The 18905-nt window shown below is 33.1% G+C and overlaps 1 protein-coding gene across 1 annotated transcript; it reads left to right on the top strand.

Annotated features, from left to right (window-relative positions):
- Window positions 1–13152: 13152 nt before the first annotated feature.
- On the top strand, window positions 13153–17483 carry LOC114409648 (probable galacturonosyltransferase 11). Its single transcript, XM_028373172.1, has 2 exons — window positions 13153–13780; window positions 15653–17483. Exons 1-2 carry the CDS (start codon window positions 13628–13630, stop codon window positions 17102–17104), a joined length of 1605 nt encoding a protein of 534 aa, XP_028228973.1. The 5' UTR covers window positions 13153–13627; the 3' UTR covers window positions 17105–17483.
- Window positions 17484–18905: the final 1422 nt, after the last annotated feature.

The raw sequence follows: 18905 nt of genomic DNA, 5'->3' as shown, positions 1-18905 counted from the left end.
CTTTTAATTCTCAACACATTTGTTTAGAATGAGTTGTTGCCAAAACATCTCTTCATCATTAATAAGCTCCCAAACAAGTTTGCCCAGCATCACAATGTTGTTGTTGCCCCTTATGGTTCGCAGCCTAAGCCCACCATAACATTAAGCTTAGTAACCTTCTTCCAACTGACAAGGTGGGCACCCTTTTCAAAATTCCCTCTCTAGATAAAGTTACTAATGACTAAGTCCATTTTCGTGCAAATCCATTATGATAGATGGTAGATACTCATGGGATATATGGGGAGAGAAGAAAGCACCAATTGAGCCAGAGTGATTCTGCCTACTTTTTTGAGTAATCTACCCTTCCAAGAAGCAAGTCTTGACTGAAGTTTATCCAGAATGAAGTAATAATCCTCCCTTATAGTTTTGCCAACCAACATAGGGAATCCAATGTGTTAAGTTTGGACGGTCTACTATCACAACTAGACAATCCATACTTACCCATGATTTTGATTATTACAAAGCTATAAATTATTGATGGACTAATGAATTATTCTTAAGTGAACAAAACCTACTATATATGAGCATACTTGGTATTATTTCTTATTCTACAACTCATACTAGTGCGCATCCAATCACAAATGGAAACTATTTTATTAAAGAGTAATATCTAGCGTCCAACGCGCTGTTACAAACTAGTGTCCACTTATTGTCAAAACTAGTGTCCATACACTGTGGTGTTTTTATTTGCATCCAATGGACTTAATCATTCACACAATCTATTTTATATCAAGTATAAGTGATGTCCAACGTTGCACTAAAATTAGTGTTAACTACAAGGGGAAATGCATAAACTCAACTTTCACAAATTCATTTTTCCCTTTCTTATTTGAATTGCTAACGCTTGTATTCAAGGAAGGAAAAAATGGAAGGGAATAGAAGATTTCATTAGGAATATTCCTTAGAGGTCGTTATTGCTGAAGAGAGGAGCACATATAGTTGTTTGTACTTTTATTCTTTCTCTCTCCACAAGAACACAACATATAGCACTACCTCTAGCTATGAAAGAACGGTCAAATTAGAGACATGTGCTAATCCCGTAGCAGATACTTTCTTGAAGTCTATAAAAAGCAACCAAGGCTTTGCTATCAAATGCAAGAAGAAAACAAACAAAAATACGAAGTGAAAAGCAAGAGCATTCTGAAGTGAGAATTTGTCAAGTCATCGGACGACACACAACAATGCTTATTTAGTTTATCCTTTGCATTGCAAAGCTGTTCATTTGTATTCGAGCTTAATGTTTATCCACTTTGTTGAGTGATTTGAATCTATGAATTTAATCAAACATTGTTTGTTTATGAAAGCCAAGCGTGGCTTAGTGTTAAACAATAATTGAGTGTCTTAGATTCAGGGGGAGTCTAAGGGTGTGTCAGTAATGTCCTAGAGAATAATATTATAGCCAAGAGTGACAAGACATAATACTTGTTTGTGATCAAGCTTTGATTAGTGGAATTTTTTATTGGTTTGTGAAGGAGAACTAGACATAGCTCTATTTGAGTGAACCAGTATAAACTAAGTGTTTCGACTTATCTCTTAAGCTATTTGATTAGTATTCCCTTTAGTTTATATTGACACACTTTGTCACAAAAGTGTTATTTTGAAAATTCTTTGTGAAAATACTATTTTATCAATCACTGGACAAAAGTGTTTTTGCTTTCATCAAAATTGGTTTTATTCATTGGATGACACTGTCAGTAACTCAGTTTTTCCATATATGTTTACGAAAAATAACTTCTTGCAAAAAGATTTCATTTTTATTTAACACACTATTCAACTCACTTCTAGTGTGATATTTGTTATTTCACAATGTACTTGCCCATGTTGTTGGTAAACTAAATCCTTAAAACAGACTCTAGAGTTATTTTCTTAGAGGTTGGAACTCCTTCGGAGCAAGTAGCCTTGGACTTAGCTACATTAATTTTGAAACTAGACATGGTGCAAAACTCGCCCATGATAACAAAGACATTTTTTACTTGGGAGGCTTTAGCTTTGGTAAAAATGAAAATCATCCGCAAAAAAAAAAAAAAGAATTATGGGCAAACCTTGACTCGAAATCTTGATAGACTTCTAGGATCCTTTAGTCATAGAATCATTAATCATCAAGGCAAGTTTTTCCATGCAAATGACAAACAAATAAGGGGATAAGGGGTCCCCTTGCTTGAGCCCCCTTTTAGGAGAGAAATGGGGGAGCTTTTTTCCATTCCACAATAAGGAAAGATAGGAAGAAGCCACACAAAACAAAATAAGCTCCATAAGCTAACTAGGAAATCCAAAATACACCAAGCAAATGGGGCGAAAATCCCTGAAGGAAAAGGGGACTTTGACCTTGGGAATGAGGGTAACAAGAGTCTTTGAAATGCTCAGGGGAAAACTAGCTTTATTGAAGGCATCCTAAACCATACTATACACCTGATCTCCCACAATATGCCAATATTGCTTAAAAATATGACTTGGTACCCCTAAGGTCCAGGAGCCTTGTACAAATTTATAGAATTGATTGTTCTAGTGACCTCTTCCTTGGTGACTTGGTTAATGAGGGTAGATATAGCTTCTAGAGATAACCATGGGAATGTGATAGAATGTCCCACATTACCATGTGAAGCTGAGGTAGAGCAAAATATATCCTTAAAGAAGCTAATGCCTTCTTGTTACATAATATGATAATTAGAACACCAGATGCCATCAAGTACATGCATCCCATAGATTTTATTCTTGCATCTTCTCACTTTGGTTTGGGAGTGGAAGATTCTTGTGTTTTGGTCCCCTAACTTCACCTAGGCTTCCCTGGACTTTTGATACTAGGGGACTTCCTTTTGGAAAATAATTTTATCATATTTTCTCCTTAACTCTTGCATAAATTAAAAAGGAATAAAGAATCCACATTCTGAATAGTGTGCTTCATACATTTCACATGAGCTTATAATCTTCTGGACCCCCTAGGAGCTTTGAGTCATGGCCTAGTTCACCAGATTCTCGTAGTTAGGGTGAGCGATCTAAGCTGCTTCAAACCTAAAATGTTTAATTAGGGCCACTATCATGTCTATGATCACATCTCAAAAAAGGGGGCTATGATCAGAATGCATTCTTATTGTGACCTCCACATAAGCATTGGAGAAATCATCTAGCCAAATATCATTAGCCCGACCTCAATCTAGCTTCTTGGAAATAACTGCATTATTTCGACAACACCTTTATGAAATGAACATGTATAAGTTCTTGTAGAGGAAATATAGAAAAAAAAAATACTTAGACTTGGGCTTGGAAAGATTTGGGAAAGGATATTTGTATATATTGGAAGTTAGTGGAAATCATAGTTAAAACTTATTTGATTTTACATATTTAGCCCTAACTTGTTACTTGATAAGTTATTCAGCATGAACCAAGGTAGCATACAAAAAATGGAATAAATTGTTTGTATTGGTACACCACAAATTGCGTGAGTTATGTCCAGTTTTTTGCAAATAACTAATCTTTGAGTTGTTTTGAGAATTTAATGCTTTAGAGAAAAAAAAAATTCTCAAATGTGAAAAATTCTATTTTGGTAGTGATTTGCAACAATATTTAGATCTACAAAACAGTTTTTACAAAAATTTCATTTTTGGTGATATTGATAGTGTAGCAGGTAAAAGTCTCTTTGGTACAACTTTACATGGAGCTTAAGATTTACTTTTGCATAGTGTTGACTTATATTTTGCAAATAACTAATCTTTAAGTTGTTTTGAGAATTTAATGCTTTAGAGAATTTTCTTTCTCAAATGTGAAAAGTTCTATTTTGGCAGTGATTTGCAACAATATTTAGATCTACAAAACAAGTTTTACAAAAACTTTCATTTTTGGTGATATTGATAGTGTAGCAAGTAAAAGTCTCTTTGGTACAACTTTACATGGAGCTTAAGATTTACTTTTGCATAGTATTGACTTATATAGTGCTTTTTTTACTACTTACATCCATTTTTAAGATATCTAATTGCATGAGCTTAGCTTTCTCATGACCTAACGCCTGTGTTTAGTTTCAAGGTAGGGAATATTAAAGTTGAAATTTGGTAAAGACATATATATGGTTAGATCATAGTTGGGGGAGCTCAAAAAATACTTTTACTCCCAAAGAAACAAATTCCCCGTTCTTTTTTTTGTGTCTTGAAATTTGTAAATATGAATTGAAATTTCCAAAAACACATTCTCAACTTTTATCCAAACATAGTCATGTTTGGTTATTGTTAGGTAAACTTGATTTTTCTTCCAAAGCATAACTTGATTATAAGGAATAAAAAGGTTATAAGGTTTAAAATTGTACACTAACTTTTATATTAAACTTACTTTAGGGTAGAAAGATCCTAACATAAATCATTCAACTTTAAAAACAATTTTAATCAAAATTCATTTGATTCAAAATCAATAACACTTGCCTAAATACACACTTAAAGTGTTTTTGAGAACTTTCAAACCTAATAGGTCATTAGATTATTATAGTTTTAAATGAATTTAGAGTTTCAACCAGACATTTTATCATATGTATTGTTGATAAAACTCTCCTAACCCAAATCCTATTTTTAGTGCACAATTCAATAATCAACTGTGTGCATACATAATTTATTTGACTTATTCATGTGTTAGGATTCATTAAAATTTTGGATTTCAAGACATCAAACATCTTGAAACTCAGTAGAAAAAAATGTTTCTAGAGAATTATTTAGAAAAAAATAATAGAAAAAAAATCATAAAATGAAGATTAAATCAATATAAAAGTGCTATTGAAGTTTTCTCAATCACGAAGAAAAAAAAAGTAAGTGTTGATGTAATAATTTTTTTAAAAAACTAGAAAGATGTTTAATAATAAAAAGAGAAGTGCTACCAATATATTTTAATATTTTTTTTCTAACACATTCTTTTCTATTGATTCAAATTTATATAAGTTACATTAGCTTGTAAATGAAGTCCACCAAATAAAAAATAAAATATAAATACTTAATGAAACTCACATAAAATCCATCCAATAAAAATATGAAAAGAGTATTAAAAATGTTTTATTAACAAAACTAACAAACTAACATTTGTCAATAAAAAAATAATTTAATAACATTTTATAACAATAAATAAAGAGAAATTATAATAACACGCACTCTGGTAATTCTTTTAAATACGGTATCTATTATTTAGTTAAAATTTATTGAAAATCACAATTTTGTGAGTCACACTTCTTATTTAATAATAATATTTTCTCCTAATTTTATAATTTTAAAATAAATTTTAATCAATGATAGAATACAAGAAAATAGACTATACATGGTCATTCAATGACAAATTACCATATATCATATGTTTATTGACTTTTAAAATAACTAGAAATAGGACTGCATGTTGCACAATACATAACGAAGGATAGACAATTTTATTTGATAATAATAAAGTATCTTAAAAATTATATAAATAATTATTTAACTTTACCTTTGCTTCTAAGTTAAGAACTCAATTTTGCTTAGAATTTATCATCATCAAAAGGGGGGGATGTTGACACAAAGTCCCTCTTGAAGCTAATCTTTTAATGATGACAAACCTTTGTGAAGCAAAACTGCAAGTGATTGAACTTAGCTGCTAATAGTTGCTTTGATTGTTCTTAATTAAGACAACACAAATTCAAAAGCATGGTACCTGTGTGAAGCATAGGCCTAAAGTGGAAGATTTCCTTGACATAGATTCTGCAATCAAAAGCAGGACAACCAAAAGGAGAGCAATTCAAAAGCTAGAAAAATATTCATATTTTTCGGGTCAAAGTCTAGAAATTGGAAGCCATGTACGATCAAAGGCATGATGTTAGGGATAGCTTAAGTCAAGGGGTAGATATCATAAGCTACACATGACTTAAGGATCATCAGAAGTTGCATTCCAAGGTGGTTAGTGATGATAGACGCGTCTCACCAATCCAAAAGCGCACCCCATCAGGAAATGCATCCATTGTTGGACAACAGTGATTCTAAATTTGCGAGTTCTTGTTATCTTTGATGATTTTCAATCAAAGGAACTTAATAAGACAACTACCCTAGTCGAAGAACAAACAACCACATATAAGAGAGATTGTTGCACATTGCACTGCAATAATAATGCATCTCTAGAAGATGTGCTACAAAAATAACTCATGTGGCAACCACTAAGACCAATAACTAACACTCAATAAATCTTGTTAAGTCTAGACGGTCCATTATGTTACAACTGCACTATCCATCCATACTCAACATGAGTTACTTTATATGAGCTCACATGGTATAAAAGTTTATCCTATTGCTCATATTAGTAATTGTCCAATGTGCTGTTATAAATAAGTATCCAATCATTTGTGAAAACTAGTGTGTATACACTATGTCACTCCATACTCGTCCAAAGGACTTATTCACTTACAAAACTCTTTTATATGTAATGTCCAACCTATTGGAAAAAGGAGTGGACGAATCTGAAAGAGGTGGCTAGACAACACTCTCTATATCGTCTAGTCTATCCCTCTATGCCAGAATCTATCTTCTATCTAGTGGCTCGTCCAGTCTAGTCTACCTATGCATCGCCCAGTATGCTTAGCTAGTCTATTTAGATGGTTATTTAATTTTGTTTTGTGTTGTAACTGTTTTAGTTGTTGTAACTATTATTGATTATTTTATCTATGTGCTCCTATAAGAGGAGTTAGTTAGTAGGGTTCAAGTAAGTGAGTTAGAGAGAGAGCTTCTAAACCCAATTTCACTATATCTATTATTTATGTTATTATCATTATAATTTTTCATTGTTGTGTTATCTTTCTTCTCATTTTATCATTTGTTTGCATATTTCTCAGTCTTAAACCCAGCACAACCTTGTACTAGATTCATGTTAGCTAAAAAAAAGAAGTGCATGTACCCATATTCATGTAAATTCAATTTTCATTTCTTATTTGAATTAACATTTGAATTTCAAGTGTGTAAGTGTGAATATATGAATACAAAGTTTTGATGATGTCAAAGTAGAATCAAACAAGGTTACTTCAACAAACATTCAAAGGTTAGGCATTGCTTCAAGATTAATTCAAGGTCAAGCAAACAAGATCAAGAAAAAGATAAGGCCTCAAAGAATCTCACTGGTTGATCAGCTTTTGCCTCAAACACATTGTTTCCAACAAATCAAGGCACTGGTAATCGATTACACTAAAGATAAGTTTGCAAATCAGCTTTTCAAAAGGGTTTTGAATTTTGAATCTTATAATCGATTACTAGATGTTTGTAATCGATTACCAGTAATGACACTTCAGAAAAACACTTTGAAAAGTCACAACCCTTCAAAATATAACTATGTAATCGATTACCAGAAACCTGTAATCGATTACCAGTGAGAAAACTTCAGAAAAACTTTTTGAAAAAACACATCTCTTCAAACCATTTTGAAAAGGCACGACGGGCCTATATATATATGTGTGTTTGACTTCGTAAAGAAAGAGAGAGATGCTCTAAGAGAACTTAATTGTCAAATGCTCTCTCAACAACTATTGGGCAAACACTTGCAAATCTATTGAGAATTCATCTAGGAACTTCAATTTGTATTATCATCTCTAAAAGAGAGAAATTCCTCTAGGATCTTCAATTTGTATCATCTAGTTTAAAGGAGAGAAATCTTTCTGTTCATCTCAGAAACTCAGTTATAGTCAAGAGACTGGTTGTCTCTTGGATTGAGAGAATTGTAATCAAGAGACTGGTTGTCTCTTGGAGAATCTTGAACACAAGGGTGAGGGATCCCAAGGTGTGTTTAAAGTCTATAAAAGATTTACAAAGATAGTGGAAAATCTCAAGTGGGTTGCTTGAGGATTGGACGTAGGCACGAGAAGTGGTCAAACCAGTATAAATTGAGTTTGTATTTCTCTCTTCCCTTATCTCAGTTATTTTACTGCAGTTTACTTTTTCTTGTGCATGTTTAAAGAACATCGATTAAATTGATTGTTGCTTCTTCTTCTGCATTCTAAGCCTATCATTTAAAAGGGGTTTACAGTTTGTTAGTGGGAAAATTTTAAAACTTAATTCACCCCCCCTCTTAAGTTATTGAGACCACTTGTCCAACAGTAAGGACATAATAGAAGAGAATATTCTTCAGATTCATTATAGTACAAGTTGTAGAAGAAAAAACACATGTGTTTTTCTATATTATTTCTCTTTCCTCAAGAAAGAGACAAACTGCTACCAGCTATGAGACAACAGTCACTTCAAGGAAGGATCCAATGTCCAACGGTCACTTAAAGTTATGAAATTCTTTGGATAACATTATTCATGTTCTAAAAGTGACATTCTTTGCTTAGCAAAGTCATTTAATTGTATTCAAACTAAAGTATTTATCCACTCTTTTGAGTGTTTTGAATCTGTGTATTCATTGCCAAAGCTTTGTTGTTTGTGAAAGACAAGAGTGATTTAGTGTTAAACAATAATTAAGTTTTCTTAGATTCAAGGGGAGTTTAAGGGTGTGCCATAAGTGACATTGAGAATATTATTGTAGCCACAAGCGGCAGAACAAACTACTTGTTTGTAATCAAGTTTTGATTAGTAGAAGCCTTCAATTAATTATGAAGGAGAACTGGACATAAGTCAGGTTGAGTGAACCAGTATAAGATTTAAGTGTTTCTACTTCACACTTAAGCTATTTAATTTGTGTTTACTTGTGCATGTCTTGACACACTTAGTCACACAAGTTTGCATTTAGAAAACCTTTTTGAAAATATCTTTTTATAAAGTTGGACGATAGTTTGAACTTGTTTTAACAAAGTTGTTTTTCTATTGATTGGATGATATTTTCGAAACTCTGTTTTTGACATACTAGCTTTAGAAAATCATATCCTTTGTGAAAAGCTTTCTATATTTATCTGACACACTATGCAACCCCCATTCTAGAGTGATATTTGTTATTCCAAATCTTTCTCGACTAATGTAATTTGAAATTCAAGAGTGCAAGCTGGCTAACAGTGGAAAATAATAGAGATAAAGAAGACAATTTGATGATTTGTAGAAGAAAGAGGTTAAACGTGTACAAAACGGTTAGCTGAAAGAACTCGGATAACTCATACAACATTTAAGAGTCAAATTCAACCTTCAACAACCACAACAATGGATAGCTCCAAATCACTCTATAAATTGATCAAATTCGATGGAGCAACTTGCAAGGAAGGAGTTCCAAAAAGAAAGGGTAAGGTCAGGTGAGCTCACCCCTTAGGAACTTCCTTAGCCAAACACTATAGGTAGAGCCAATAGAGCCAAATCCATAAAAGTGTAAGCATCTTCATTAGTGGAGCCTCAATAAAAGACATCCCACAAGGTGCAGTGTCCATCTCCTATTGTTAGAGGGATAAGAGTGGTCAGGGGAGTATTGCTTCTGAAGTTCAGTATGAACACAACAGGTGTTATGAAAGTCCAATAGCAGTTGCTTCTAAGGGTGTGAAACTTAGAAAGGCTATAGAGGTTTAGAGAATACTAGTTGTAGCAGTTTGTGGAGGCTTCATGAAAGAAAGAATATCACAATTGTGTGCTTGGTCTTAGTGGAGAAAGCCTATGGGTGAACCAATATAATTTATTTTTGTGTTGTATCCTTCTTTAATGCTTCTCATTTACTTTTAGTTGTTGTATACTTGGGTTTAGTTTTGAAAAATCTTGGTTTACAAAAATAGTTTTAAAGTTCAAAAGAAACATCTACCTTGTATCATAAAAGTGAAAACTAGAATCTATTGGATAATAGAATCTGTAATTTTAAAGGTAGCTTCTAAAGTAGTATCTTAAAGTTTTAACTTGGAGTTTATACATCATGTCATCATTTTATTCAAATACTCAAGAAGGCAAATCTTTACTCCTAAAACTTTCGATTTCCAAGCAAGAAGCTTGAGAAAGAAAATTTAGAAGCCAGTGTTTTGTGTAGGTAAAATCCTATTTAGTGAAAAAGATGATGGTACTCAACAAACCAAGAGGGGGGTGAATTGGTTTTCAAACAAAACGAACTTTTAAAACTAGAGTTACAAAAACTTCTTTTGTACAGATCGTATCACAAAACTTTTCAGAAACCAAACTCAATCAATCCACCCTTTACACGAGATCCTTCATTAAAGTTATTTCTTTCACAAAGATATATTTTTGAACCTTTTCAAAACTGATTAATACTAGAATGAGAGATAAAGATCAAATCAAGGGAAGAAGTACACAACCTTTTTATATTGGTTCACTCTCTATCACAAGAGAAGCTAATCTAGTTATCTAATCCAAAACCAGAATTAGATTTCCACTATGCATATAGAATCTTTACAAGCAATCACAACCAATCTACAATTGCTACCATAGAAAAAAAGACTTAGGCATCTAACACTAGGGTCCTTAGTGAATAAGAGCCTAAGAGAAACTTACCCTTAGCCGAAATTAGAAACACCTATTCTAGCATGCTTTCAGCGATTCATTCACAAACAAAAATATATGTAAAACCATACACGAAAACCAAGAGAAAAGATAGACACAACCTAATCAATCATTTCCGCAAAACCTTACTTGACTGAAGAGGTGTTCTTCTTGAACTCAAGAAAGTGACAGAAGTCACTTATCTCAAAAGATCTTCACAATCAAAAGATTTGAAGGTGTGAGTTACTTTTTCTAAGCACTTTTCTTCTCTTTTTTCTTTAACTGATAACAACACATGATCTTAGCTCATTCATAAGCTTATTTCATTGTTTTTTCAAGATTGTTTAGAAGAGAACACAAGGTGGTTATTTATAGAGAAAACAGTTATATCCGCTTTTAATCGATTAAATCTACAAGGTAATCGATTAATTCAATGAAGTAATCAATTAGATTATCTTTTTAATTGATTAAAGTGTTCTTCCCAAAACCTTGAAATAGCTCAAGAACAATGTAGTCAATTAGATACTCAAAGTAATCGATTAAAGTGTTCTTGTTCACTTCTGAAACACTTATAGAAAGAGAAGTAATAAATTATATCACATGGTAATCGATTAAAGCAGAGACTACTGAATAAATCAGTCATTGTCTCAAAAATAATTGTGTAATTGATTACGAGAAGGCTGTAATTGATTAAGCCGATACGAGACATAACTTTACAAGCTTCAGACATCTTTTATAATCGATTATGATAAGGCTGTAATCAATCAAAACAATGAGTTTTGCCTTTTGAAGAAACTTTTCTAACTTTAGAAATTTTTTTCTCACTCATAAGGATGCATGATGCACAAGAGATATGATATGGACTAAGATGCAACATTCAATAAAACAACAAATATAAATGCCACTCAAAGGAGTTGGACATGTAAAAGACAAAACATCTTCAAGCTTTTTCTCCAAGCTTCAAACTTTAGTCTTCATGTTGCTCCCCCTATCTCTAACAGTTAGTCCGTGTGTTATTATTCAACCCCTATTAAGTCAAAAGACATTTGTGTCTTAAAACAAATTAGGACCCTTAATTATTTTGATTAGATGTATATAAATACAACGGTTAAAAGTTGTCTTATGTGATATCAAATCATGCTTCCTATATCTGTGCCCGTCTTTCCATACAAAAGCAAAGATACTCCATGATCCGATACAACATTAAAGGGTGCATTTAAGAACTTTAGTGTGCACATAAACAACAAATCTTTTTATTTGTGTTAGAGCCAACAGTGGCTTGGTAGGACAAAGAATACTGAGTTGTGTGTAAGCTTGTTGTAAAGTCAGAAGTAGTAGTGACTAATACTTGTAACTTTGATAAGTAAATGGGAACTTGGTGGTTTACCAAGAATTTGATGTAGTCTCGGTAGTTGAGACAAACTAGTATAAATTTGTGTCTAATAGTTCTTTCACTCCTTTTGCGTTTAAACTGACTTAGGATTTGAATTTGATTTTGTTTGAAAACACATTCTATTTTGCAAATTTTGTTTCTATCGTTTGAGTCTAAGTTTCCAAAAATTTGTTATATGTTTTCAAAATTATTTTTTAGATGATAACTTTGTGTTTTAGAAAAAGGTTTAGAAAAATTCTTAAAATTACCATTCAACCTTCTTGTGATATTTTCCTTTTACAACCCCCTTTTGAGGGTTAAGTACACCTAACGATGTAGCAGGAGAAGATCCCAAGCCCTAAGGAAGTGATGGCTGACACAAGCACTATAGTCTTCATTCCAAAAGGAGCATCCACAAATAGACCACCAGCCATTGATGGGAAGAACTACTCCTATTGGAAGAACAAGATGAAGTTCTTAATGGGGTCTTAAGATGTGGAAATGTGGGACATTGTCCAAGAGGATCCATACATCCCTACCAAGAGGAACTCAAAAGTAGTTCAAGAAGCAAAGCCAATATGTGATGCACTTCAAGTGGCCTATGATGGGACTAACTAAGTAAATGAGTCCAAGATAAACATCTTGACACTCCAATATGACCTGTTCAATATGGAAGAAGCAGAATATATTGAGGAGATGTTTAGTAGATTCATTGTCATCACAAATGATCTAAAATCACAAGGGAAGTCATATAGTACCTAAGATCAAATCACAAATCAAATCACAAAGATCCTAAGAAGCTTACCTAAAGTGTGGAGACCTAAGGTAACAACCATTTAAAAAGCAAAAGATCTAGACACACAGAAGCTAGATGAATTGTAAGATCTTTCAAAGTCTACAAGTAAGAAATCATGGATGAGATTCAACCAAAAAGAAGGAAGGAAATACCCCACAAGGCTAATACCTCCTCTAGGAAATCTGCACATCAACTAGGAGATTTAGAAGAAGAAGAAAGAGAAGAAAAATGTATTACTTTTGGAAATGATGACGTGGTTTAGAAGAAGGAACAAGAGAATAAGATTCTTTTAAAATTAGAAAGATTCTTAAAAGCAACTATCAATATGTGATAATGATTGAACAATTTTTATTTTTAATTAGAAGGATTCTCATAACTGATATGTGGTGATGTGACATTCTATGTATTATATAGTAATAATAATAATAAGTCATCTTAAAAATTATAAAAACGATGATTTCTTATTGGTCTAAAACTCTAAATACATCTAGGGGGACAAATCTAACTGGTGTACCCAAAAGTGTCACCATGTAACCCTATCACAGCCACATGCGATCATGTGCCGGCGCTTCCTCCACAATCTTTTTATTCTTGTATTTGTTTATTCGTCGGTTCTCTTATAAACTCTTGCCAGGTTTTCACCACTCCACGGTGAATCCAAAGCCAAACATTGCATTACAGTAACTCTCAACTTTTTATTCTCTTTCTTTTACTCCTTTCCCATTTGTCGGTTTCAACATTCTCCACGCCCATTTTACTGTCACTCACACACATACACACACATACAAAAGCTATAACAACAGATCACCCCAATTCGCTCTCTCGCCTCCTTCGCAAGCAACCAACTGGGTTCGTTCTTTTCTTTACTTTTCTTCTTCTTCTCTTCTGATTCTCGCTCGCCGCCGGAGGCACGTGCGCGCGTCACGTTGCGCGGAGTGAGCGATCATTGGTTTCGAGTCACGAGGGTCATCATCGTACATTCCTCGGATCGAATTGTGAAGATGGGCGCGTGTGGCGGTTTTTCGAGTCGGCGGTGAATTCGGGCGGAAAATGCGGCGGCGGGCCGCCGAGTATCGGCGCCCGGTTCGGCGGCGGTTCTCTCATTGGATCTGGTTGCTTCTCGGCGCGTTCTCCCTTGCTGGTTTGGTTTTGTTCTTCGTGCAGCACAATCACCGCGAGGATCGGATCCAACAGCCCCTTCTGGTAAAACGACGTCGTAACATCCCTCCCTCTGTTTTCAATTCATCCATCTCAATGACTTTTGGCTCTGTTTTTATAATTGTATTAACTTCTAACTGATAACTTATATTTGTATTTACAATTTTGCTTAAGATTGTTTTGTTTGCATTAGCAATTTAGCATTGGCAGCTACAAGAAGATCGTATATTTTTGCTTGAATATTTTGAAGCAATTGAATTGACAATTGCCAATGTGCATCATTTTCGATCTTGAATCTCATAACTATGTCGTTTTTAGTTTTTAGTATCTGTGGAATTGAACGTTTCTACTTTTTTCATTGGTTTTGTTGAATATTTGTTAATTTTTTAATAATCTTCCTTGTAGTGTGGTTGTAGGCTTCCTGTTTTCATATTTGTGGTATTTATTTCCATTTTTTATTATTCTTTTGTGAAAAAAATTAGATAGAACTCATAGCGTTATGGATTGGAGAAGTATTTCTTATTTTGTTATTCTTTATATTGTAGACACTAAACAGTGAGTTAAATTTAGGTAGCTACTTTCATAATTGAAGTTTTGGGAGTCAATTGTGGTGGTTACTTTTAAATATAATGTACTGGTATTAGTGGTATATATCTGACAAATCACCTTCTTTTGCTATTTGTTGTTCTAAAGTGAAAGTATAGATGGATCTTCCCGTGGTTTGTGATGTTATATAGGCTATGGTAAATGCTGAGGTAATAGTCTGGTAGTTAGAGTGATATTAAAGTTTACTCTGGCAATAAGATGTGCTATTTAAACAGAAAGAAGACTTTTTACTTGATTATTTCTCGTAGTAAATTATGATTTGCCTTATTCGTTTTAACAGATTAAATAAATTATTACTTCTTATTGTACATTGTTATGGTCACAGTAAGAACTGATATTGACATACTGTTATAGAACTCATTTACTGTTGTCCACTGTTTAGTGAGTGTTTGGACACACATCCAGTACACATGTAAGATAACAAAATCACATCCATTGTATTCATTTATGTAGAAACAATAGTTTGTAGTTTCTGATGGACGCGCATAAAGTGGGTTTCAAACAAAACACATTTAGTGTTCATTCTCTAACCATTCTACTTGCAATCGTTTACATGCACACTGCCTCTTCTGCAGAAAATTGTTATGACATTGTCAATTCCTTGTAGAATTCAGTCATCATTTCTTATGTCACCAGTGCTCATGACTATAGTCATTCTGCTTCTCAATATTATTCTAATACTCATTTAGTCCATTTCTCCAGTTTGTAGATATATACATCTAGGTATGTTATATAGACAACCTGCCTTTCAACATTGTGCCGTTAACTATAAACTTTTTAATATATGATTATATCACTGTCCTCATAATTGTGGAAGTTCATTAATTGTTTTCTTTTTCAGTCACCCAACACTGAAAAAAATATCTAAACATATGCTTTTTTTTCAAGCTTCTTCATGATTATGGTGTTAATTATGCCAATAAATGGTATAAAAGAAAAGCATTGTACACTCAAGTTTTTGGATGATATTATAAACAGAATTTGATTAATTGGTCATTTGAAGTGTTAAACATGATATTGGTAAGTATGCCCTGGTAGTGATTCTTCTTCTAATGCATGAGGAAAATAATTGAAATATCTGTTGAAATGAAGGAAAAGGGACACAGAAAACCTATCCATTTGTATAAGCCATTCAATGTGATGTAATATAACTGTTAATGCTAGAACAATTTTGTGTTGTGCAGCTATTTTGTGCTCCATATGACAGAATGACTGTTATGCTTCAAGTGACATTGCTATTTGCTATTACAATTGTTTCCTTCCCCCAGCCCCTCTCGTTAGTGGGTACTTATAGAGCAAGTTATTTTGCAGGAGAAAAATGCTATAGTTGAACATATTGCCAAGAGATATAATTTTACTGAGGAAATTTTAAGTGCAACATCCTTTTCACGGCAGTTAGCGGAGCAAATGGTTCTGGCCAAGGCTTATGTGATTATTGCCAAAGAGCACAATAATCTTCACCTTGCCTGGGAGCTTAGCTCAAAGATTAGAAGTTGTCAGCTTTTGCTTTCAAAAGCTGCCATGACTGGGGAGCGTCTGACCATGGAGGAAGCTGAGCCAATTATTAAAAGCTTGTCTTCTCTAATTTTCAAGGCACAAGATGTCCATTATGACATTGCAACCACTATAGCAACAATGAAATCACATATTCAAGCACTTGAAGAGCGTGCAAATACAGCAACAGTTCAAAGTACTGTGTTTGCTCAAATATCAGCTGAAGCACTACCCAAGAGTCTTCATTGCTTTAATGTGAAACTTATGGCTGATTGGCTGAAGATGCCATCCCTGCAAAAACGAGAACATGAGAGTAGAATCTCCCCCCGGCTCACAGATAACAATCTATATCATTTCTGCATTTTTTCAGATAATGTACTGGCTACATCTGTAGTTATTAACTCAACAGTCATGAATGCTGACCATCCAAAACAGTTAGTCTTTCACATTGTTACTGATGGTATCAATTATGGAGCAATGCAAGCATGGTTCTTCAGTAGTGACTTTAAAGGGGCTACCTTAGAGGTGCAGAATATTGAGGAATTTTATTGGTTGAATGAATCTTATTCTCCAATTGTCAAACAGCTACACATTCCAGAATCACGATCCTTTTATTTTGGACCTTATCAAGGTGCAAATGTTGAGCCAAAATTGCAAAACCCCAAGTTTTTGTCTTTACTAAATCATCTTCGGTTTTACATTCCTGAGATTTATCCACTACTTGAGAAGGTTGTTTTCCTAGATGATGATGTTGTTGTTCAGAAGGACCTAACCCCACTTTTCTCACTGGATTTGCATGGAAATGTGAATGGAGCTGTTGAAACTTGTCTAGAAGCCTTTCATAGGTACTACAAGTATCTCAACTTCTCAAATTCAATTATAAGCTCAAAGTTTGATCCACAAGCATGTGGATGGGCACTTGGTATGAATGTGTTTGACTTGTTTTCATGGAGGAAAGCAAATGTGACTGCAAGGTATCATTATTGGCAGGAGCAGAATGCTGATGAGACACTCTGGAAGCTCGGTACTCTTCCACCTGCTCTTTTAAGCTTTTATGGTTTGACAGAACCACTTGACAGAAGATGGCATGTTTTAGGATTGGGTTATGACCTAAACATTGACAACCGCCTCATTGAAAGTGCCGCAGTTATTCACTTTAATGGGAACATGAAACCATGGCTGAAGTTAGCTATAGGCAGGTACAAGCCATTATGGCACAAGTACATAAACCAAAGTCACCCCCATCTACAAGATTGTGCTGCAGGTTAAAATGCACTACTTCTCATTTGCTTATGGATTATGCAATCTCAGATTATTTTGATCTCTTGATCTGTGATTGCGTTGGCCATTATTGTAGAGTCAGAAGTAGAAAGTATTGACTTTGCTAGGAATTTTGTTTTGTTTTTCTTTTCATTTTATTTTTCAATCAGTGTCTTGAAATAGAAAATGATTACTTTATACACCAAAGTTTAAAATGCGTTAGGTAAAAGAGGTGGGAGAATTCATATTTGGCTTTTGGGGCTAGCTTTTCTCATTCTCCAAGTTGTAGATTTATTTGTTCTTTAGTAATTATTTGTAATAATTATAAACTCTTTCAAATAGTGATGTAATTGAATGGAAACATTTCCCCCTTTTCTCCTTTGAATTATTTCTAAATGTCAAGTCAATTAATCGTTTGTTTATTTACTAAGCCAGCCATATCCTTTAGAACTTTGCATCTTTTTTTTTAAAAAAAAAAAACTAAAAAATCTGAATCTAATATGCATGTAGTCATGTTGATTTTTAGCAACAAGAGAAGCAAGAAAAGGATTAAAGAACGAAAGTCAGGAAAATAAATTACCACTAATAATGTGACAGCAAAAGTTTTCGTGACTTTAAGTCTTTAACCTTTTGATAGTTTCTTTACTCAACCAGGTAATAATGTGTGTAAATTGCTGTGCTTTGCTTTCAATTTTTTTTCTTTTTTGATATGTAGGAATCGAAAATAGAATCGGGGGATTTATAACAAGTCACGCATTATGTTTAACCAATTGGGTTAAATCTCCTTTTACATTCTTTTGCTTTCAATTTAGGAGTAAACTCTTAAGTACTCTTACATTTCCGATAGATCTCATTTTGAAATCTTAACTATTTTTTGGTGGATCCCACGGTGTCATATCATTTTCAAAATCTCTTCCATTTTTTACTCCAATAGTAGATCTCATTTTGAGATCTTAAATCATTTTTTATAGGTCCTATTAGAATTGAATGCATATTAATTTTGTGGAGAGAGTAAAATATAATTTTTTTAAATGGATATTGACAAGTTCTTCTTATAAAATCTCTTATTGGAGATGCTCTTAAATTTAGGCAAAATTAGGGGTGTTGTTAGGTGCATCAGGCATATTGCTTATGCATTCAGCATAAATTTTTTCTTTTGAAAATGTCCATAAGTGTTTTTAGCTTCCTTTTAAGTTTTTTTTTTACTGTAGTGCACTCATTTGCTTGTTTTCTAAGTTTCTCTTGATTTTTTCATTGGCGTGAGAGGTGCACTGTGTCGCTTCAGTTGAGGTGAAAGTTTTACGGAGGTACGTTGGTGATGGTTGTGGCGGTTGTTGGTTTGGTTGTTAACGGAGCTACTTCAGAGGTACGTCAACATTCTTTGTTTTTTTTTTTTTTTTTTGCGTAAAATACAGATTAAAGAATTCATAAGTTATATAAAACTTATGAATTGGTTAATCCATATAAGTTATATGGATTACGTAATCTGTATAAGTTATACGGATTACGTAATCCGTACAACTCATACGGATTAATTAATCTATATGAGTTATACGGATTTTTTTAATTAAAAAAATATTAAATTTTTGAATTTTTTAAATCATAAATATGTTAATATGATTGCCAAAATAATTAAATTAATGTGTATAAAAAATTTATTTGTTTATTTGAAATGTAATTCATATTATTATTTTAAATATTTTTAAATAAGTGTAGATTGATAATTAATTTGTGATTATTTATTTTTATATTTTTGAAATAGTATTAATTCTAAAATAATTTACACTTCTAATTTATGTATAATTTATTT

This window comes from Glycine soja, chromosome 4 (assembly GCF_004193775.1).
Source record: "Glycine soja cultivar W05 chromosome 4, ASM419377v2, whole genome shotgun sequence".
NCBI classification, from domain to species: domain Eukaryota; kingdom Viridiplantae; phylum Streptophyta; class Magnoliopsida; order Fabales; family Fabaceae; genus Glycine; species Glycine soja.
The sequence above is the reverse complement of the archived record's forward strand: the minus strand, read 5'-3'. Positions and strand labels throughout refer to the sequence as shown.

Bases quoted from the DNA above. Each gene is read 5' to 3' on its own strand.
- LOC114409648 (XM_028373172.1), top strand. From the start codon at position 13,628: ATGCGGCGGCGGGCCGCCGAGTATCGGCGCCCGGTTCGGCGGCGGTTC. The intron at 13,781-15,652 runs GTAAAACGACGT...GTTATTTTGCAG, and splicing joins GGATCCAACAGCCCCTTCTG to GAGAAAAATGCTATAGTTGA.